This window comes from Polypterus senegalus, chromosome 14, assembly GCF_016835505.1.
Source record: "Polypterus senegalus isolate Bchr_013 chromosome 14, ASM1683550v1, whole genome shotgun sequence".
NCBI classification, from domain to species: Eukaryota; Metazoa; Chordata; class Cladistia; order Polypteriformes; family Polypteridae; genus Polypterus; species Polypterus senegalus.
In genome coordinates, this window is record NC_053167.1 from 62,816,215 (window position 1) to 62,838,858 (window position 22,644).

At 41.2% G+C, this 22,644-nt stretch overlaps 1 protein-coding gene across 1 annotated transcript in view; it reads left to right on the plus strand.

Moving 5' to 3' along the window:
- The window catches only part of dnase2b (deoxyribonuclease II beta), a 41,221-nt gene that overhangs the window by 13,312 nt on the left and 5,265 nt on the right, over positions 1-22,644 (plus strand). The window contains exons 3-5 of the mRNA XM_039734644.1: positions 2,403-2,481; positions 7,818-7,979; positions 8,065-8,262. Coding sequence (XP_039590578.1) covers positions 2,403-2,481; positions 7,818-7,979; positions 8,065-8,262 — 439 coding nt within the window. The remainder of the gene's footprint in view (positions 1-2,402; positions 2,482-7,817; positions 7,980-8,064; positions 8,263-22,644) is intronic.

Consider the following 22,644-nt stretch of genomic DNA (forward strand, 5'->3'; position numbering starts at 1 on the left):
CCCCACAGCATGATGCTGCCACCACCATGCTTCACTGTAGGGATGGTATTGGCCTGGTGATGAGCGGTGCCTGGTTTCTTCCAAACGTGTCGCCTGGCATTCACACCAAAGAGTTCAATCTTTGTCTCATCAGACCAGAGAATTTTGTTTCTCATGGTCTGAGAGTCCTTCAGGTGCCTTTTGGCAAACTCCAGGCGGGCTGCCATGTGCCTTTTACTAAGGAGTGGCTTCTGTCTGGCCACTCTACCATACAGGCCTGATTGGTGGATTGCTGCAGAGATGGTTGTCCTTCTGGAAGGTTCTCTCTCTCTCTACAGAGGACCTCTGGAGCTCTGACAGAGTGACCATCGGGTTCTTGGTCACCTCCCTGACTAAGGCCCTTCTCCCCCGATCGCTCAGTTTAGATGGCAGGCCAGCTCTAGGAGGAGTCCTGGTGGTTTCGAACTTCTTCCACTTATGGATGATGGAGGCCACTGTGCTCATTGAGACCTTCAAAGCAGCAGAAATTTTCTGTAACCTTCCCCAGATTTGTGCCTCGAGACAATCCTGTCTCGGAGGTCTACAGACAATTCCTTTGACTTCATGCTTGGTTTGTGCTCTGACATGAACTGTCAACTGTGGGACCTTCTATAGACAGGTGTGTGCCTTTCCAAATCATGTCCAATCAACTGAATTTACCACAGGTGGACTCCAATTAAGCTGCAGAAACATCTCAAGGATGATCAGGGGAAACAGGATGCACCTGAGCTCAATTTTGAGCTTCATGGCAAAGGCTGTGAATACTTATGTATGTACATGTGCTTTCTCAGTTTTTTATTTTTAATAAATTTGCAAAAATCTCAAGTAAACTTTTTTCACATTGTCATTATGGGGTGTTGTGTGTAGAATTCTGAGGAAAAAATGAATTTAATCCATTTTGGGATAAGGCTGTAACATAACAAAATGTGGAAAAAGTGATGCGCTATGAATACTTTCCGGATGCACTGTATGTTATGAAGACAGGCAAATTAAAATTGGCCTCGGGTCAGTGTGGGTGCATATGCCTCAGTGGCATCCTGACCAGGACTGTTTCCGGCCTCATGCTAAGGGCTGCCTTGTTTGACTCTATCCCACTACTCAGAATGTTACATTATGTAACTTTTAATAATCTTCAGTACCTAATTTGAATATATAAACTACACCTCATAGTTCCTGGATTTAGAACCCACATCTGATTGTTGTCTGTGTGTCATTTACATGTTCTTCTCGTGCCTGCATGAGTTTTCTTCCTAACTTGGCACAGTGTACTTGAGACTGGCACCCCATCCTGCTTGTGGTGCATCCTGCCCAGATGGTCTCTCGCCCCTTTTGACTCTGAATTGTATTCATCAGATCTGTGAATAGCATGTTCTGTCATATATATATATATATATAGATGTAAGAATCCAACTTTATTAAAACATAAAAGAAGAGTTTAAGTTAATAATCAGCTATAAAAAGGTGGAACTAACCTTGTAAGCAAACTTGTTATATTTTAAAACTATATATAAAAAAATTCTAGCAGTTTTAGTAATTTTAATATTGTCAAGAGTGGAGAGTTTAGTGAAATTTGTACTTGCATGTTCGATCAACATGCAGCACATCGCCTCTCTCTGGCGCCATGTTAAATAACAATGTATTAAAATCCAGGACTTACAGAAAATGCAGATGTGCTTACCTGATTTACTCTTCACCCCCCCATTTCCATACTACTTCCATTACTGAAGCAGGTGCCCACTGGAAATAGTCCAAGCCCACTGTGACACTCCTGCGTCAGTCTAACAGTCAAGCTGGCAACCTTCTCCGTGTATTTAGTAAAACGAAAATTAATGAGCATCTCCTCAATTGCAGTGATAAGAGACAGAAATCCTCTGTATAGTCCTATATTTAATGTTAATACTGATTGCCTATTGCCTACAGATATTGTTTCTGTGACTATATTAATGGTATATATGTTCATTTTTTAGGAAGACTCATTTTAGTCAATGCATTGAAATCACAGATAGCTGTGCAAAACTACACAGAAGCAAACGTTACTTACTGAAAAGATTTTGAGTGCTCTAAATGAGAGTGCAGGTTTGACATTTTGGACTGGTGACTGCATTGCACCCTTCGTGTCTGTGTGAGGTTTTTTCTCCTCCTTCATCCATAACATGTGCAGGTTAGCAGAGGCCTAGATAATGACTGTTTGTGCCCCTGCAATGGTGCACTGGTGCCTTGTTGGTTCCCAACTCACAGCCTGACATTAAACATCACTGAACTTGATAAGCAGGGTAGAAAGTGAAAATAGATGGACAGATAAAACATACACGTATGAAAAGGAGCGGTGGGGAGTGAAAGCTACCAATCAATGATGGTGTTGTTTTTAATTTTCTTTAAAACAGTCGAACACGTCTGCATACTTGCTATATAATGATGATCCTCCATTGCTGGACTACAAAAAGAATCACGGCCATACTAAAGGTATGTCACTTAACCAGAATGGTTTGCTTACGTTTCATTGAATCTTCTCATATAACTGATGGATCTCTATCTATCTATCTATCTATCTATCTATCTATCTATCTATCTATCTATCTATCTATCTATCTATCTATCTATCTATCTATCTATCTATCTATCTATCTATCTATCTATCTATCTATCTATCTGACTGTTTGTCTGTCCCTACACAAATCTTTTTTTTCCCCCTAGTCAATCAGTCTTAATAGCTTTTGTTTTTAGTGCTGTCTTAAACAATCATATCAGAGTAAGAAATATAAAGTAAAGAAGGCACCAAGAATGACAGGCTTGCCTGCCAGTCATCTAAACACCCTGGTGCTGACAGTGACCACCTAACTCCTCTGTGGAGGGGTTCATGTTCTCCCTGCACTCTTGCACTGGCCTGTTGTTATTCAGTATAAGTGTGTATACTGGTGTCCTGTTTATGACGGGTTGTTGCTGCTGGTTTTCCCAGTTCCTGCCAGGAAAGGCTGCAGCTCCAATCAGAGCTATATCATATATATATATCATTATATTAATGTAATAGTGGTTGGAGAGGCAGAGGATACAGCTGTATGTCCTCAGTTCAGCTAGGAGTTTGCATATTCTCTTAAAGTTTGTTCATATCAGTAACTATGATTAGGTGCTACAGCCAAAATTTAATTTTGTTCTTTACCATAAAACATGGATTAAGTGATGCAGCAGTAGCTATCTGTTCATTTCTATTACAGCCCATGTTCATTTTGTTGCTGTGTGGACGGCAAAGAAAGATTGTGATTGCAAAATGTTGCCGATACTCAGGTCAGTGTCACCTACGAGTGCTTCTGATTGGTCCTGTCAAAGGGCGAGTTAAAGGACAAAGTTCTCAAGCATTCCCAAATGCTACTGTTGACAGAGAATAAGCACATAAGCTCTCAAAGAAGAACTTGACCTTCTTTTCTCATTACTCTGCAAATCACTGCTCAAATGTACTTGTCTAATAATACTGCAAAAACTTGTTTTTCTTTAACTTTGACCCGAGCTCCACTTTATCAATAATACGTTTTTTCACAAGGCCTTGTCATATTATGAAGGTAGTGGCAATTTCTCAGTTCTCAGATATATATATATATATATATATATATATATATATATATATATATATATATATATATATATTAGTTTTTTCAACAAAAAGAAAACAATTGTGTGGTCCAAATATATGTTCACATATTCAGTTCAACTCCTAGAGTGGCCCAGAGTCGCACCTTCACCTATCCTGGCCCAATCTGGGATTGAGGGTAGAGAGCTGCGAACACCGAAAACACCTATAAAGTCCTGAGGAGAAAAAGATACCCTAGCCCTAAACTTTAAACATATATTTTAGTGTGATCTTAAATGCTCAGAATATTTTATGAAGATATTTAGAAATAGTGTATGCTGACTTTTCATTTTGTCCGATTATTCGTTTCCTGATCCTGTGGGAATAAGCAAAAGGGTGGAGATATCGGGAACCTGTACTGGACAGAACAGCACCTCATCACAGGGCACAGTCACTTATACACACACACACACATACTCACCCATGGAGGCTATACATATAAATTCTCCTAACAAGCACATATTTTGTACGCATGGAGAACCGGGAGTACCCAGAGAGAGAACCTGCACTGGGCAAACTAAGACATGCAATATGGTGATTAAACCAAAGTGACAACAGCTTGGGAGGAGAAGAAGGAGGAGGAGGAGGAGACGCTGCACCACCATGCCACTCACTTTCAATTCCACCCTGGCATCCGTTTATTTCAAACAGTGTTTTAGGCTTGTAATGCTTAACACAAAAAGTAACTGTTAAGCTGATTTATAAATACTGTGTACAGAAGGATGTGGCATAGAAAAATGTATGGTGTTTCTCTAGAAATGAACAAGGAAGATTAAACGTATGCATCAATGCTGCTGATTATATTCAGCATGCACTTTATAACTAGAATTTGCAGCAAATGCTACTTTTGGCACTTCTTCTCTGGATGATGGCCACCTCAGTTAATTAAAATTGAAGCAGGAGATTTTTGGGATGTTAGACTTTATTTGAATGAGAATGGCAGACTGCTTTTTTAAGTAGAATACATTTTCAAACACGCTAATAACTGCGTTTGTCCCTAGTTGACCTACCACAAAATATTAGTCTAAAATCATTGAATTGTAACCCTTTCTTTTTAATTACGTACTATAGTACACCTACATGAATCACTTGAATATGTTTGATGAATGTTGAAGAAGGTGGCATTGTTGGCTAACAGAATAAAAATCTCCTTCTGCTCTTTGTAAAAAAATGCAGCAGATCTGTAATAAGATTAAATTATCCTGAAAATGAGAAGTGCTTTAAAAATGTTCTCTGACAAGCTCTTAATTTTAAAGGAAAAATATTTATAGTGTTTATAAACTTCAGCAATAGATGCCCTGCAAACCCTGAGAACTGTAAGCGTATTCCATGTTTTCCTAATAGACGTTACACTAAAGAGGCCTGCTATAAAAATTTAAAAATGAAGTCCTGTGCGCTTTCATCTCATGTTTCTTACAATCTAGCAAGTTTTTAAGATGGTATCTGGGCCAGTTTCTTTTCTTTTTTAATCTGTAGATGACTCTCTGAAAAATTGTAAAATCTGTTACAGTTCAGCATGGCGAGGGGTTATTCAGTCACTAAAAGGCTAAAGTGCTTTAGGTAGTGTTAATAACACGGCACAACAATTTTGTTTGAAAAGTCTTGCTTCCTAAAAAGTTTTTGCTGATTGTGACAGGTACCTACTTGGGTATGCATAAATATAATTTTGGTTTTACTGCATCATGTAGGAACTGGAGACACTGACATTTATATATTTACTGACAATAACATATTTACTCACATTTATGTTTCACATAAGCTATTAAATTCAACAGAATTAAAAGAGTTTTGCTCCAGATTTTCTTTTGTATTCAATGTCTGGTGCATCACGTTGCAGTGTCCAACAGTAGTCAGCAAGCATTGATGGATTCCAGTTGCTGGCAAGTATTGATGGATTCCAGTTGCCCTGGTATCGTTTCTCCATCGTAGCAATGTCCTGGTGAAACCTTTTATCATGTTCGTCGCTGACAGCACTGAGATTTGCGGGGAAGAAGTCCAAGTGTGAGTGGAGGAAATTAATCTTGAGTGATATGTTGCACTTCATTGTCTTTTATGCTTTGAGTAGTTTGTCTACCAGCTGAATGTAGTTTGGGGCTCTGTAATTGGCCAGAAATTGTCAACAACGTCTTTGAAGGCTTTCCAGGCAATTTTTTCTGGCCCAACTAACAGATCTTCAAACCGATTGTCACTCATAACATGTCTGATCTGGGGGCCAACAAAAATACCCTCTTTGATCTTGGCGTCAGATATTCTTGGGAACATCTGTCTTATACAACGAAAACGTTCACCTTCCTTGTTTAGTGCTTTCACGAAATTTCACGAAGTTTTATGTGAAGAGGAGGCAAAAATATCTTTGCCGGGTTGACAAGCGATTCATGTGCCACGTTTTTCTGGCCTGGAACTAAGTTTTTACGGAATGGCCAGTTCTGTCAAGAAAAGTGCGACTCTTTGGCATGGCTGTCCCATTCACAAATGAAACAACAGTACTTTGTATAGCTGAGGTGCAGTCCTAGCAACGACTTTAAGATCTCCACAGATATTCCAGTTGTACCTGCTATACTGGACGTGCTTCAGCAACAGTTCCATATTCTCATGTGATCACAACCCAAGGCTGAGAACAATTCTTCAATGTCACAACAGAAACAGACTGTCGACTTGTACAAAAAATTAGGTTATAGCATGATGTTTGCCTCAAAACACAGAAAGTTTTGTACCTGGTGACAGCAAACACAATTCCTGCAGTCTCAAGCCCAGCAGCTCGGCTTTTGTTTTTGACAGACCAAAATCTCTGACCAAATCGTTCAATTCGGACTGTGTTATCAGATGTGGATTGCCTGATGAGCACGGTTCAAAATCCGGGTCAGTGTCACTGTCATTGCAGTTTCTTCATCTGGTTCGTCTAAGGTCCAGTCCTCTGGTGGTTTTGAAATTTGAAGACTGTTGTCATGTGGCACGGGTCTCATTGCTGAAGGCAGATTAGGATATGCAATTGACTTCTTGTTTTTGGAAGAGAAGCCATGGTCTTTCTATTCTTGCCATATCATCGGAACAGCAAACGGTGTCTTTCACATGCCTATGAGCCAGACTCTCAGACTGACAGCACATGTCACACCGCAAATGTCAGGTGCCCGTTCCTTGTCTTGATCACCAATTTTGCGCTGAAATACAGATGATAAGCTTTCTTCGCAAGAGCAGTCATCCAACGTCTCTAAAGCACAAGTGTACATTCGTCACAGATATAGCAGAATGTATCACGGCTGTTACGACATTGACGAGACATATCGCCTGACACCAAAACGTCTTTAGCATCAAGCTTACTTACTGTTATATTACTACAGATACTATACTTTACTATACTGATACTATACATACACACCGACTATCTATATAAACCAAATGTGCAGGATCGGTGTATGCAGGCCACCTTTACAGCATGCTGAGACAGCATCAAGCTCATTCAGACCTGCCCAGGATGTCAACTTCCACAGAACAGCTTCCAACATGGCCTGATTCCATGCCTGGACATGCCCAGGCTGCACAAACCGTTGTTGATAAGTCACTTACAGGAGCGAAAATGTTTGGATACAAATATAAGAAAAAACCATGAAAAAACTGAAACAGTACATGATTTTGATGTGATATTCGTGATGAACACCCAAAAATCTGTAAGAAACACCCAACAGTATTCAAGAAGCAAAAACTTTGTTGTGCAGTGTAATTACTTAATGGTGCATGCGTAAACGCTGCACTCCACTCATTACAAAATGTTATTTTTGCCATATTTGAACTCCCATACATCTACTTTGATGATTTCTTTTCTAATCATTATTGCATCATCTTATCCCATTTATGTGATCTAATATTACCAAATATAGGAACATTTATACAGAGCAAAAAGCCACTGGGAATATTGTGGGCTTGCTCAGTGCTTGAGTTCAGCTGATTTGAACCACAGAAAAACAATCACATGTTTAGATTTATTCAATTATTCTTTGCTATAACATCAGTAATTGTCAAGCCTTTCATCTGGTATCATTTGCCACTAAACAAGTCTTTCATAATTTTAGCCTGCTGAAGCCTTTGATACTGACCCTCTTGCAGTGGCCTGGTGTTAATTCTTTCACATTGATATGCGATGGAGCAAAAGTGAAGCTAAAACCTTTCTCTTTTACTTTAGGGGTTGTGCACTTTGATATGGAGCAGGGCTTCTGGCTCAGCCACAGTGTTCCTCGCTTTCCTCCTTTTCCAGAAAGAGGATATGGTTGGCCTCCAACTGGGAAGCGAAATGGACAGACGGCTCTGTGTGTGACTTACAGGGGCTCCCAGTTTGTCAGCATAGGTGAGACTCGTGTGAAGCCCACGGATGTTCTTGAGTGTTGATGAAAGGGGACTTCAGCTTTTTTGATGCTTTTTCATTTTTGCAGCTGAGCAACTTTTGCTGTACAACCCCCGTGTGTATAACTGCTCTCTACCCGATTTCTTCATGCCAATGTTTTCAAATCTGAGTATCCTGTGCCAGGGTGTCAGACTGCCCAGCTCTGACAAGAAGCAGGCAACGAAACTGATGTCATCCCGTGGAGAAACGTTTGTCAACTTCGCAAAATCGCAGTATTATGTGGATGGTAGGTGTTTTTTCTTCCTTTTTTTTTTTTTATTGAACATTCTATACAGTCCAGTCAAACTTGACAAACCTAAATTCAAATCAACCTCCACCCATGAGAAAGAGAGGAAGGCCAATAACCAAAGTAAAACTTTAAGAGCAGAAGGAAAAAAAAATTGGAGAAAATCCTTTTCACCATTTTAAGTGCATATTCTAAAATGTTATTGATTAGATCCTGCCAGGTTTTAAAAAAAAGGTTTGCACAGATCCTCTAAGTGAGAATTTTATTTTTTCCTGTTTCAAACAGTATATAACATCAGTTACCCACTGACTTAGAATATGAGAGTTAGGATTCTTCCAGTTGAGAAAGATAAGTCTACATGCTAATAGTATAGTAAAGGCAATTGCAGTTTGTTTGTCCTTCTCCACTTTAAGCCCATCTGGAAGAACACCAAACACAGCTGTTAATGGGTTAGGAGGGATTGTGACACCAAGGCTGTCTGATAGGCATTCAAAGATTTGTTCTTAACTCAAATTTTCTTTATGTAAAACTTGATTGATTTGTATGGAATGCAATAAAAATAATAAAATAAAAAAAAAAAAAAAGATTTTGGTCCAGAATAATGTTAATTTGGTGCAGGTCCAGAACATGAGGCTGGAGCTCGATTGCAATGTTCACAGGTTGGATCTTGCCCTGGAAACATTTTGGTCAATTTTAAATGAAAGAGATGTGCTCAATTAAAAGATCTTAAGTTGAATAATTGTATGCTTTTGCGCATGTGGAGCTTGAGTGAATTCTGTACATTGCTACCTTCCACTCCTTTTGTGAGATGTTGAGTAAGAGATCCTTTTTCTTCATTTCTAATGAACTTGTCCAAATATTCTCATGCCAATGCTGACTACAAACATATAGTTGTGTTGCATCTAATAATTACATCCCATGATTAAGGTACCCTTTAATCATTTCTAAAAATGGTGAAAGACATAATGTTATAGACCTGTTACTTGCTGATTTTGTTAATTACAATGACACGTGGTGCCAGACATTTATGCTAAGTCACATGACTTTAACAATTGTTGCACATATCGCTTGCCCGTTGTTTCTTTAGTGACACCGCTGTTGTTTTTCCAATCACTCCATTTTATGTTGGCAGTAGAGATTTTTGTCTCTTTTTCCTTTGTCTGAATAGGCCACTATCCCTATCTCTGCTCTGGAGCATCAGCATCCCCGCTAGATGTCACTGGTTGAGTTTATTTTTGCGTGGCAGGAGGATCTGGGCATTGTTGTGGACTGGTCTGGATGAGAAATTACAGGTTCATTACCTTTTTGTATAAATGTCAGCTCATTCTGCTTTTACTGTTATGTTACATCCTGAGACAGGCTTTTCTCTCGTGTGTGAAAAATATACAGCATACACCATCCTCCATCACAAAGAAGTAAGAAAACAGTACAAAGCACCATGACGAAACACATTTGACTGCACTAACAAAGAAACATGTCTACTTAAATCCCAGGAAAATGCTGAGGCTTTGGGAGGAACCTGTGCTTTTTCTGGACTTGCTGTACGTGGGACACAAGTGGCTATAAATGCTAATAAACAATGAAGCTGGGTTAGAATTAAGAGACCTACTGTGGTAGAGTGGATTTTAAAAGAATGGATTATTTAATAAACAGATCTACACTGACAGACAGAAAAGGAGAACTTTTAGTCTTTAGGTGTGATCTGAATATTGTAGCACACAAATAAGACTCTAGCAGCTTCTTCAAGAGACAAAAAAATATTTGCAGTGGAGCTTGAAAGTTAGCAAACCCTTCAGAACTTTCCATATTCCTATATATGACTTAAAACATCATTGGATTTTCAAACAAGTTCTAAAAGTAGATAAGGAGAACCCAGCTAAACAAAAGAGACAAAAATATCACACTTGGTCAGTTATTTATTGAGGAAAATCACCCAGTATTACATATCTGTGATTGGCCAAAGTATGTGTAATTTAAAGATGGGATTAGAGTCTGGTGTGGTCAATCAGGTTTGAATGGGCTCCTTGTTTTAATTAAAAGATCAGGGCCCTATCAACATGTTTGTGCAGTATCAGTGCATCATGCCATGGACAAAGGGCACTTCAGAGGACCTCAGAAAAAGAATTATTGATGTTCATCATGCTGGGAAAGGCCACAAAACCATCTCTGAAGAGTCTGAATTGCACCACTATACAGTCAGTCAGTTTGCGTATAACTGGAGGAAGTTTAAGCCTACTGTTGCTGTCCCCTGGAGTCGTCAACCAACAAAGATTACTCCAAGGGCAAGGCATGGGATTGTCCATGAGGTCTCAAAAGAACTAAGGGTAGCCTCTGTCAAATTGGTTAATGTGAAGGTTCATGAGTCCACCATCCGGAGAACACTGAACAATAGTGGTGTACATGTCAGGGTTGCAAAAGAGGAATCACTACTTTTCAAAAAAAAACATTGCTTCCCATCTACAGTTTGCTGCACACAATGTGGACAAGCCTGAAAGCTGATGGAATAATGTTTTATGGACAGATGAGACCAAAATAGAACTTTTTCGTTCAAATGAGAAGTGTTGTGTTTGGAGAAAGAAAAGCACTGCATTCCAGCATGAGAAGCTCATCCCATCTGTGAAACATGGTGGCTGTAGTTATCATGCTCTGGGCATGTTGGACTGTGGCTGGGCCAGGACCACTTGCCATTGTGGACACAAAAATGAATTCTGAATTATACCACTGAAGTCTAAAGGAAAATGTCACGACATCTGTCCACAGACTACAACTCAAGAGAAACTGGGTCACGCAGCAATAGTCTTAACACAATAGAACTGATGTGGAAGGACTTGAAGTGTGCAGTTGGTTTGAGAAAACCCAGCAACATCCTTGAGTTGAGGCAATTCTGTACGGAGGAATGGGCTTTAATCCCTCCAAGACAATGTGAAGGACTGATTACAACTTACTGGACATGTTTAGTTGCAGTTATTACTGCAAAAGGAGGTCACATCAAATACTAAAAGCAAAGGTTCACATACTTTAGCCAATCACAGATATGTAATACTGGGTGATATTCCTCAATAAATAAATGACCAGGTGTGATATTATTGTCTCATTTGTTTAGCTGGGTTCTCCATATCTACGTTTAGGCCTTGTGTGAAAATCTGGTGATGTTTTAAGTCATATTAATGCAGGAATGTGGAAAATTCTCTAGGAGTCACTAATTTTCAAGCTCCACTGCAGTCAGTTTTTTAAATTCTTGTATATTAGATGGGTAATTATAATGCAAAAGAACTGAAAGGGCATTCCAGGAGTTGGCCTGGAGACCTGTTTCTAATTGGCAGAAGAATCATGAAACTCATGGCCTTAATGCATGAAAGTAAGAAGCCTGTTTTGTCCCCTTAAGGACTTTTGTCCCCTTGACATAACAGCATGCAGGTGCCTTGGGACATTTTAGACAACTGCCACTCATCCAACATTGAACGAAATAGCTGAACGGAAAGGGCCTTCATGAATAATTTTCAAACCTTGAATAGTAAGTAGTATAAATTTATCATCACACAGTCATATGGTGGACTAGATCTGTAAAGCCCCTGGCCCTTTCTTCCCACTGCCTTCCCAACTCGGGACTCAATAGGATTTTAATTCTGAGGCCATCACTATTAGCAATGCTACTGAATTATTTCCTATGTTCTGAGTAGGCCTTCCTTTCCTGCAGGGGCAGCAGTTTAGTGGGACTGACATTACCTAAAGTCCTATGCAAGGTCTCTAAGTCAGCCTGCCACTTCCCCATTCTCAAAAAACATTATGCTGCAGTACATTCTGTCTTTACTTTTCAAAGAGCAAAATGGTGTCAGCCAGAAGGAGGTCTTCTGTACAACTGTCAAATATCTATCTACTGGCCCGACCAACTGTTTAATACTCCCTGGTGCCTTCCCTCACTGCCATATGGAGATGTTCTCAAATTACTAGTGTGATGTTCTCCTCCCTTCTCTTTAGTGAATATGAGAAAATCTGTGCACTTTTATTACAGTTAGAGCCTTTGTTGAGGTAAAGTCTGAAGTCTGAATACAGTTACAATCACCATCATAAACATTGCGCCACCAAGGCATTTAGAAGCTTTCTAAACTTCTGTTTCCTTAATATGATCAGTCCTGTACCTGGATTATTTTGCCTGATTCAAAGTCTTCTGGAAGGAAGGAGCTGCTAGTGCAGTGGGGCTCTGTCCTGCTTGTACAGAACTCTAAGGACATGATTCTGGCGTCCATTCACATTAAGCATAAACTGCACCTCCTTAGGCTAGAGGACAAGGAAGGATGGTTCAGGTCTTGAATTGATTCTGGGATGGTCTGTTTCTGTCCAAGTGTCTTGTGCTTTTTCCAGTCTTCATTTTATATTGCGTCTATGACAAACTTTTCTATCATTTGTTCTATGGGGTCATCACGCCACAAAATCTAAAAGAGATCCATTGAATCTTAAGCCAGAGATGTAACAGGATATTTAGGGTGAATTCACCTGGTTCAAAATTTGTGCCTCCATGGCCAAAGAACTCAAAAATGTATGAAGAAAAATCTGCTGTTTCAAAAAATCAAAATCATTAACCATGTCAAAGGGAACACTATGTATACTGGCATGCAAATGCTTGGGCACTTCTGCTTAAAGTGTATGTTACTGTGAATAGTTAAGTGAGCAGAAGAGCTGAGCAATAAATGGCATAAAGGTAAAAGATGACGCATACTTTTCAGCATTTTATGCAAGATTAGGGTATTGTTTTGTACAATTGTACAGTGAAAAAAGGAAAGGAGCACCATGTAAAAGTTTGTACACCCCAAGGTATGTGAGGTTTCAGATAACATTTACCGAGGTCTCAGACCTTCATTAGCTCATTAGGGATATTGCTTGTTCACAGTCATCATTAGGAAACCCCAAGTGATGTAAATTGTAAAGCTGATAAATTCTCTGACTTCCCAAACCTTATCTCAACAATCAGCAGCCATGGGCTCCTCTTAGGAGCTGCCTAGCACTCTGAAAAATGAAACTGTTGATGCTTACAAAGCAGAAGAAGGCTACAAAGAAGATAGCAAAGCGTTTTCAGGTAGCTGTTTCCTCAGTTTGTAACGTTATTAAAAAATGGCAGTTAACAGGAGCAGTGGAGGTCAAGTTGAGGTCTGGAAGACCAAGAAACTTTCTGAAAGAACTGCTCATTGGATTGCTAGAAAGACAAATAAAAAAACCCTTTTGACTCCAAAAGACCTTCAGGAACATTTAGCAGACTCTGGAGTGGTGATGCACTGTACTACTGTGTAGGGCCACCTGAACAAATATGAACATCATGGTAGAGCCAGGAGAAGAAAACCTTTCCTGTGTCCTAGCCACAAAATTCTGCATCTGAAGTTTACAAATGAACATCTAAACAAGCCTGATGCATTCTGAACACGAGTCCTGTGCACTGATGAAGTCAACATACATCTTTTTGGCCACAATGTGCAAAGTTATGTTTGGAGAAAAAAAGTGGCCAAATTCCAGGAAAAGAACACCAACTATTAAGCATGCTGTTGATCAATCAGGATTTGGTCTTGTGCTGCAGCCAGTGGCACAGGGAACATGTCATTTGTAGGGGGAAGAATGGATTCAAATAAATACCAGCAAAGTCTGGAAGGAAACATCACACCATCAATAAAAAAGCAGAACCTAAAACAACATAAGGATCCAAAGCACACCTCAAAATTTAGAATGCAATACTTCAAGAGGCACAAGCTGACGGTTTGGGGCCCTCGCAGTCCATTGACCTAAACATTATTGAAAATCTATGGATAGATCTGAAAAGAGCAGTGGATGCAAGACGGCCCAAGAATCTTGCAGAATTAGAAGCCTTCTAAAAAAGATAAATGGATGAAAATACCCCAAGTAAGAACTGAAAGATTCCTAGCTGGCTACAAAAAAACATTTACAAGCTGTGATACTTGCCAAAAGGGGTGTCACTAAATCGTGACCATATCAGGAGCTCAAAATTTTGCTTCATTCCCTTTTCATTTTTTTTTTTTTGGTGTTTTTTACCTGTGAATGATGGAAATAAAAATGTAATCTTGTTTAAAATGTTAAAGAAATGTGTAATCTTTAACTTTATGCCATTTGGAGATCAGTCCTTCTGCGCACTTAATTATTCACAGTTTCAGACATTTTAAACAAGGGTGCCCAAACCTTTGCATGCCACCATATAGCTTGCTGTGCCTCTCCAGTTAACAACATAGCAAGGACTGTAGCCCTGTCAGCTTGATTCCCACACTTCCTTCTGGCTGTTTGTTCAAACTTAAATAACAAACACTCTGAGTCATCTGTGGGAATTATTTTCTATAGCATTTTTATAGTTTGTATTAGAGTTCTGGGGTGTAAGCTTTCTTCAGAATTGCCAAGTGGAAGACATATTGTTAAGTATAATATTGCTGCTGTTGTTGCTCCATTTCTGCAGTCCTAGTTCTGGTACCACCTGTTTCATTCGGGGTTCTGACTTGCAAAAGTTAAATTAATAGAAAGTTCTTTTTTAATTATAATTTATTATAGAAGCCATAGAAAGAAGTATAAGGTCTTTTATGAAAAAGTAAATGAAAAGGAAAACTTAATCTTCAATTAAATTCATCTCAGATTTAATAAAATACAACAGCATCGTTTCAGAGGTGTCCCCGTGGAGAGGGTGGGGAGGCAGCATTTGAGATGAAACTGAAAAACAGAAGTACCCCAGCTGGGGAAAGGCAGTGTGCATTACAGATCTGAGCAATTTGAAAGTTAAAGTGAGACTTGTGTGTCATGGGTGCTGACCTGCACCTCATCTCACTTCTTTCTGACTTATATTTGTAAGAAAATGTGTTTCACCTCCACAAACTGAAAGTGTATACAGTTAGGTCCATAAATATTTGGACAGAGGCAATTTTTTTTTAATTTTGGTTCTTTCCATTTCCACAATGAATTTTAAATAAAACAACTCAGATGCAGTTGAAGTGCAGACTTTCAGCTTTGATTCAGTGGGTTGAACAAAAAGATTGCATAAAATGTGAGGCAACTAAAGTATTTTTTAACACAATCCCTTTATTTCAGGGGCTCAAAAGTAATTGGACAAATTAAATAACTGGAAATAAAATGTTCATTTCTAATACTTGGTTGAAAACCCTTTGCTGGCAATGACAGCCTGAAGTCTTGAACTCATGGACATCACCAGATGTTGGGTTTCCTCCTTTTTAATGCTCTGCCAGGCCTTTACTGCAGCGGCTTTCAGTTGCTGTTTGTTTGTGGGCCTTTCTGTCCGAAGTTTAGTCTTCAACAAGTGAAATGCATGCTCAATTGGGTTAAGATCAGGTGACTGACTTGGCCATTCAAGAATTTTCCACTTCTTTGCTTTAATAAACTCCTGGGTTGCTTTGGCTGTATGTTTTGGGTCATTGTCCATCTGTATCATGAAACGCCACCCAATCAATTTGACTGCATTTAGCTGGATTTGAGCAGACAGTATGTCTCTGAACACCTCAGAATTCATTTGGCTGCTTCTGTCCTGTGTCACATCATCAATACACACTAGTGTCCCACTGCCACTGGCAGCCATGCACGCCCAAGCCATTGCACTGCCTCCACCGTGTTTTACAGATGATGTGGTATGCTTTGGATAATGAGCTGTTCCACGCCTTCTCCATACTTTTTTCTTGCCATCATTCTGGTAGAGGTTGATCTTGGTTTCATCTGTCCAAAGAATGTTTTTCCAGAACTGTGCTGGCTTTTTAGATGTTCTTTAGCAAAGTCCAATCTAGCCTTTCTATTCTTGAGGCTTATGAGTGGCTTGCACCTTGCAGTGCACCCTCTGTATTTACTTTCATGCAGTCTTCTCTTTATGGTAGACTTGGATATCGATACGCCTACCCCTGGGAGTGTTGTTCACTTGGTTGGCTGTTGTGAAGGGGTTTCTCTTCACCATGGAAATGATTCTGCGATCATCCACCACTGTTGTCTTCTGTGGATGTCCAGGTCTTTTTGCGTTGCTGAGTTCACCAGTGCTTGCTTTCTTTCTCAGGATGTACCAAACTGTAGATTTTGCCACTCGTAATATTGTAGCAATTTCTCGGATGGGTTTCTTCTGTTTTGCAGCTTAAGGATGGCTTCTTTCACCTGCATGGAGAGCTCCTTTGACCACATGTTGTCTGTTCACAGCAAAATCTTCCACATGCAAGCACCACACCTCAAATCAGCTCCAGGCCTTTTATCTGCTTAATTGATAATGACATAACGACGGACTTGCTCACACCTGCCCATGAAATAGCCTTTGAGTCAATTGTCCAATTACTTTTGAGCCCCTGAAATGAAGGGATTGTGTTAAAAAATGCTTTAGTTGCCTCACATTTTTATGCAATCGTTTTGTTCAACCCACTGAATTAAAGCTGAAAGTCTGCACTTCAACTGCATCTGAGTTGTTTCATTTAAAATTCATTGTGGTAATGGACAGAACCAAAATTAGAAAAACGTTGTCTCTGTCCAAATATTTATGGACCTAACTGTATGGTACTGAAATTTGATTTTAGATGTTTATTTTTTGCCTTCTGCATTAGTGTCAATAGAAAACAGTAAATTACTGATTTTGAAATATTCATTTTCCAAAAAAGTAAATGTAACAGTAGAATTTTTGTATTCCATTACACAAAGTAACATTAAATGAAAGGACGATTTTTACATTAAACCTTGATACTTTATAGGTATATAGACCAGTGCACAATTAAACAAAGAATGTAAGCAACTACTAAAGATCAGTGACATAATCATTTGATTGATTCCTTCTACACCCATTTCTGTTCCACTTAACTAATTTGGTTCAAACTGGATGAAGGACAACCAGATTGAAAGTTGAATCTGTGGGAGATGTAACAGTTTAATTTTCAAATCATCAATTCTAACACCACAGCAAGAGTAAGCAAAGTAACAAGACAAAAAGATGGCCATCCTGCATCAGCAAAGTCTCTGCCAAGCAGATATTTGAGAACAGACAGGCATTTTTGATGTGCTGGCCAAGCTCTTCTAAATAGGCACAAAGTTGAGGGCCAGAAACTGAGAGCTGTGGGTGCTACTTCAAACTCAGGTCTCTTACAAGATGGTTGTCTGGGAGAATTAAAGGAATCCCCAGTGCTGAGATGTACAGTCAGATTCTCATCCATCACACAATACCATCAGGAGGTGTTTCATCTGTCCTAACCCAGTTCTGCAGCATGACATGTGCACAAGGCATAAAGAACTATCTTCAGCAAAAAGAAGAACAAGGAGCTGTTCAAAAGATGGCGTGGCCTCCAACAAGCGCTTACCTCAGCATCTTCTAGGCTGCCTTGTGTTACCTGGAGTTAAAGAAGAGGGTGAGACAGCTAAGTGGTGCAGAAAAACTAGATAGAACACCTGTGAGAAGTATTTATGCAGGACCACTCCCCTGTTGTCCAGGCCATTGGCCTGAGCGTGAGGCCACGAGTGAGACTCGGGTAGGGTCTTGGTTTTAAATTGACTCATGGAGCTGGGAAAGTGTGGAAGATGGTGTTGCTGTCTACCTCAGGTAAGCAATTTGAAGCTGGTGGCAGGTTTGTGGTGAGGCAGCTGAGAGGGTGTGGAGCCACAGAAAACCTCATGCAGATATTTTGAACAGCCGAATGGTCCTTTTAAAGGCCAGCTACTGATGATGATGTCAGAGTGACAATTTAATTTCCCTGTTTTTCAAACCCCCAGGTTATTATCATAAGTATGCATACATAGTTCTGCTTTGTTCCCATGCATATTCCAGTGCAGTATTCTCATCCTATGGGGCCGGCAGCCACTCAAGCACACTTCCAGTTCCTTTCCAGACTTCTGTGAGATGAAATGATTCATGTTTAACAAAGTTGGATTGTAAATGAAAATAGTATATTCTTCTTTCGGCTGCTCCTGTTATGGGTCGCCACAGCAGATCATCTTTTTCCATATCTTTCTGTCCTCTGCATCTTTCTCTGTCACACCCATCACCTGCATGTCCTCTCTCACCACATCCATAAACCTTCTCTTAAGCCTTCCTCTTTTCCTCTTCCCTGGCAGCTCTATCTTTAACATCCTTCTCCCAATATACCCAGCATCTCTCCTCTGCACATGTCCAAACCAACACAATCTCGCCTCTCTAGCTTTGTCTCCCAACCGTCCAACTTGAGCTGACCCTCTAATGTACTCATTTCTATTCCTATCCATCCTTGTCACACACAATGCAAATCTTAGCATCTTTAACTCTGCCACCTCCAGCTCTGTCTCCTGTTTTTTAGTCAGTGCCACAGTCTCCAACCCATATAACATAGCTGGTCTCACTACCGTCCTGTAGACCTTCCCTTTCACTCTTGCTTATACCTGTCAATGAAATAAAAAATGGTATAAGTTCTTCAACCTTCTGGAGAGGAGGGTCCATCAGATAGTCGAACCTTGGATTCAGGAGGAACAGTGTAGTTTTTGTCCTGGTCGCAAAAGAGTGGACCAGCTCTACACCCTTAGCAGGGTCCTGGAGGAGCAGGGAGTTTGCTCAACCAGTCTACATGTGTTTTGTGGACTTGAAAAAGGCGTTCGACTGTGTCCCTCTGGGAATCCTGTGGTGGGTGCTCTGAGAGTATAAGATACCGGACCCCCGGATAAGGGCTGTTCGTGTGATGATGCAGGTTCAGCTCCATGCTCCCTTGCAGCTTCTGAGAGCCCTTTTAACCCAAGACTGTTGGTAATGTCACAGATGAGCTAAGCAGTGAGGCAACAACATAGCAAGGGGATGGTGCAAAAGTTTTAAGTGCTTTTATTTAAAAACATTCAACAAAACAGTGTTCAAATAAAGAGTGCAGTGTTTCAAAAGTCAATAAATAAATAATCCAATAAAAGCAAGTGAAAATGTGGAGGTTAAAAACAATAGAAACAGTCTTCTTAAAAACAATGAGGTTAAAATACTGTAGGAAGCATTCTTTTAAAAACCAACAACAAGAAGCCCGGTGCCTTAATACCTGCGACTCCCCTGCTTCCCCCGTCTGGGCATCTCAATTGGGGAGTCACCCTACTTGCAGCTGACCTTATCTGTGCCAGTTTCAGCTGTTAGGATTGCCTCACCGATCCCTGACTCTGGTTGGCTCCTCCTGACAGCGACTTGGGATTCCCCAACGACCAAGGCTCTCATGCTGGGGACACCACGTCCCAAGTCCTGACTCCCACTGCCTTCCGCAGCCTCACCCAATGAGTCATCCGACTTCCGGTCACTCCCGTCCTTCATAAAAAGAAACTCTGCGGGAGCAACCACAACTACTACTCCCCGGGTGTCGGCCAAACACCCAGGCTGCCTGCACAGCTGCATTGCGCGCCTTCACTCGCTCGCTCGCTCTCCCGCAGCGACTTTCTCTCTCTGTCCCCACTGCTTACTGCTTTCTACTTTCCTCCTGCAACCTCCCGTTCGTTCTTTCTTTTCTCTTTTTTTTCCTCCTTAACTGTCTCGGGCTTTTCTTTATAATGGACATGGCAGCTGTGGCAATCAACAGTTCCTGGGAACAATTACGGAGCGGACCGTCTCTCACCTGTGCACTTAGGTAAGAAACGTCTGCAGCCCGAATCCACCCAGGAGCCGCTTCAGCCACACTACTATGCCCCCTCGCTAAGCCGAGAGCGTGATGATTATTTATTTAAAACTGGCTCTTTTGTCGTGAGCTGTGGACCCGCTACATCACATTCAGTCCCTGTACAACCGGTGTCAGAGCTTGGTCCGCATTGCCGGCAGTAAGTCAAACCCATTTCTAGTGAGAGTTGGACTCCGCCATGGATCCCTTTGTCACCAATTCTGTTCATAACTCTAATGGACACAATTTTTAGGCGCAGCCAGGGCATTGAGGGGGTCTGGCTTGGTGGGTTCAGGATTGGGTCACTGCTTTTTGCAGATGATGTCCTGTTTGCTTCATCAGGCCGTGATCTTCAGCTCTCTCTGGATCGGTTCGCAGCTGAGTGTGAAGCAGCTGGGATGGGAATCAGCACCTCCAAATCTGAGACCATGGTCCTCAGCTGGAAAAGGGTGGGGTGCCCTCTCAGGGTTGGGAATGAGATTCTGCCCCAAGTGGAGGAGTTCAAGTATTTCAGGGTCTTGTTCACGAGTGAGGGAAGTATGGAGCGTGAGATCGACAGGCGGATTGGTGCGGCATCCGCAGTGATGCGGGCTCTGCATCGGTCTGTCGTGGTGAAAAAGGAGCTGAGCCGTAAGGCAAAGCTCTCAATTTACCAGTTGATCTACGTTCCTACCCTCACCTATGGTCATGAGCTATGGGTAGTGACCGAAAGAACAAGGCCGCGAATACAAGCAGCTGAAATGAGTTTCCTCTGCAGGGTGTCTGGGCTTTCCCTTAAAGACAGGGTGAGAAGCTCAGGCATCCGGGAGGGGCTCAGAGTAGAGCCGCTGCTCCTCCGCATCGAGAGGAATCAGATGAGGTGGCTCGGGCATCTGATCAGGATGTCTCCTGGACACCTCCCTGGTGAGGTGTTCCGGGCACATTTCACCGGGAGGAGGCCCCGGGGAAGACCCAGAACATGCTGGAGGGACTATGTCTCCCGGCTGGCCTGGGAACGCCTCGGGATTCCCCTGGAAGAGCTAGAAGAAGTGGCCGGGGAGAAGGAAGTCTGGGCCTCTCTGCTTAAGCTGCTGCCCCCGCGACCCGACCTCGGATAAGCGGAAGAGGATGGATGGATGGATGAAAATGATATAAGTGTTTAAAATTATGGTTGTCTCTTTAAAATCATCTTGATGGTAGTTTGGATGTGTTAAGAGCCATTGATAGGAAATGTTGGGCAGAATGATGCCTTCTTCTCAAGACTTTAGTTTGTAAATCATAGTGCTACAAAGGTCTTAATGCAAGTCCTTTGTCGCACCACTGATGCTAAAGCCCACTCTTAATAGTAGCCACTTGACCTGAATGTCCCAATCTGAACAGCCATTATTATTATCCATCAAATAAAAAGTAAGTGGTGTTTTCTTGACTTCTTACTTTCCATTACGCCTTTCTAGCTAACCACAGAAACAACTTAATTCCTCTTTTGGTTTTAAAAGTTTTGCTATGACACTCTACAGAGCACCGCTCCCTTTCTTGCCCCTTCACAGATGTGTACCAGCGCCGCTACAGCACACATGAAGCGCAGCTCTAAAGTGAAATCATTCCTTTAGCAGGCCTGTACAGCTCTTGTATTGGTGTCATGCAATGCAAGCGTTTCACAGCTGGAGTCCACAAAGACGTGCAGCAGAAACCTTTTTACAACCACCAGATGACTGCAACTCCCTGAGTCCCAGCCAGTATCCATCAGTGTCTGTGAGTTCTGGAAGCTGCTCTGTGTCTCTCCTGTGCGCAGGAAGCACCTGGCCTTTGGTGCTCAGCAATGATTTACATGCGTTAGGTTTCAATCCTTTATCCATCAAACCTTTAAATCTGAATGTATAACAGTTGAGAATTGTTCATCAGGGATAGCCATGCATCTTTGTCCTAGATGGTGTTGTTCCTCGTTGTCATTCTTTACTAGCTCTAGCATTATCCCTTATTAGCCAGACTGACAAGCAGGATTAACATGTTGAAAGACAGGAGTGCCGGGATGGTGGCGTGGAGCTTTCAAGCCGTCCTTGTGTTTAGCATTGACAACACTTTTAGTTTGGTCCTTAGTTCATACAATTTTCTTGTTGTAGTTCTTTAAGTAATTTTACTGATAATGATCTTACCTTGTATATAAATGACTATGCGTGGAAGTGAATATGCCTGTCTGTCCGGCCTGGAAATGTGAGGCTTCAGCTTGAAGCTCAAAGAGCCGGCAAGGAGACCCCAAGTTAACGAACTGGTAAAAGAAAAGAGTTACGAGGCTACAGCATGAAGCTGAAACTTGCTTAGCTGATGATAGACAGGGGTGGGGTGAGCACATCCGCAAAACGAAACCACCGACTCTCCATTTCAATTTTTTAATAGTTTTTAGGAGCTTTTTACAGTACAGGCTTACACAGCTATTAAACTATAAAAGTGTGTGTGTGTGACAACTAGTAATCTTTTTTAAGCTGCAAGCAGTACTAGAGTTGCTTAACGACACAGTTGTTAGTGCTGCTGCCTCACATCTTCAGGAAACTGGGCTTGAATTGAGACCCAGCTGTGCTGAGTCTGCACATCCTCCCGATGCCTGTGTTTTGTAATTCTTGTCATAACTCTAAATTAGTCTGTGTAAGTGTGGATGTGTGCCTAAGTGTGCTCTACAGTGGACTGGCACCCCATCCAGGTTTGGCACAGTGCCGCAGCCCATAGCTTACATTTACAATAAGTGGGTTCAGAACCCTTTGAATGATAGAAATGCTGTCATTACCACCCGCCATCTCAAGTATGGTCCTAAAAC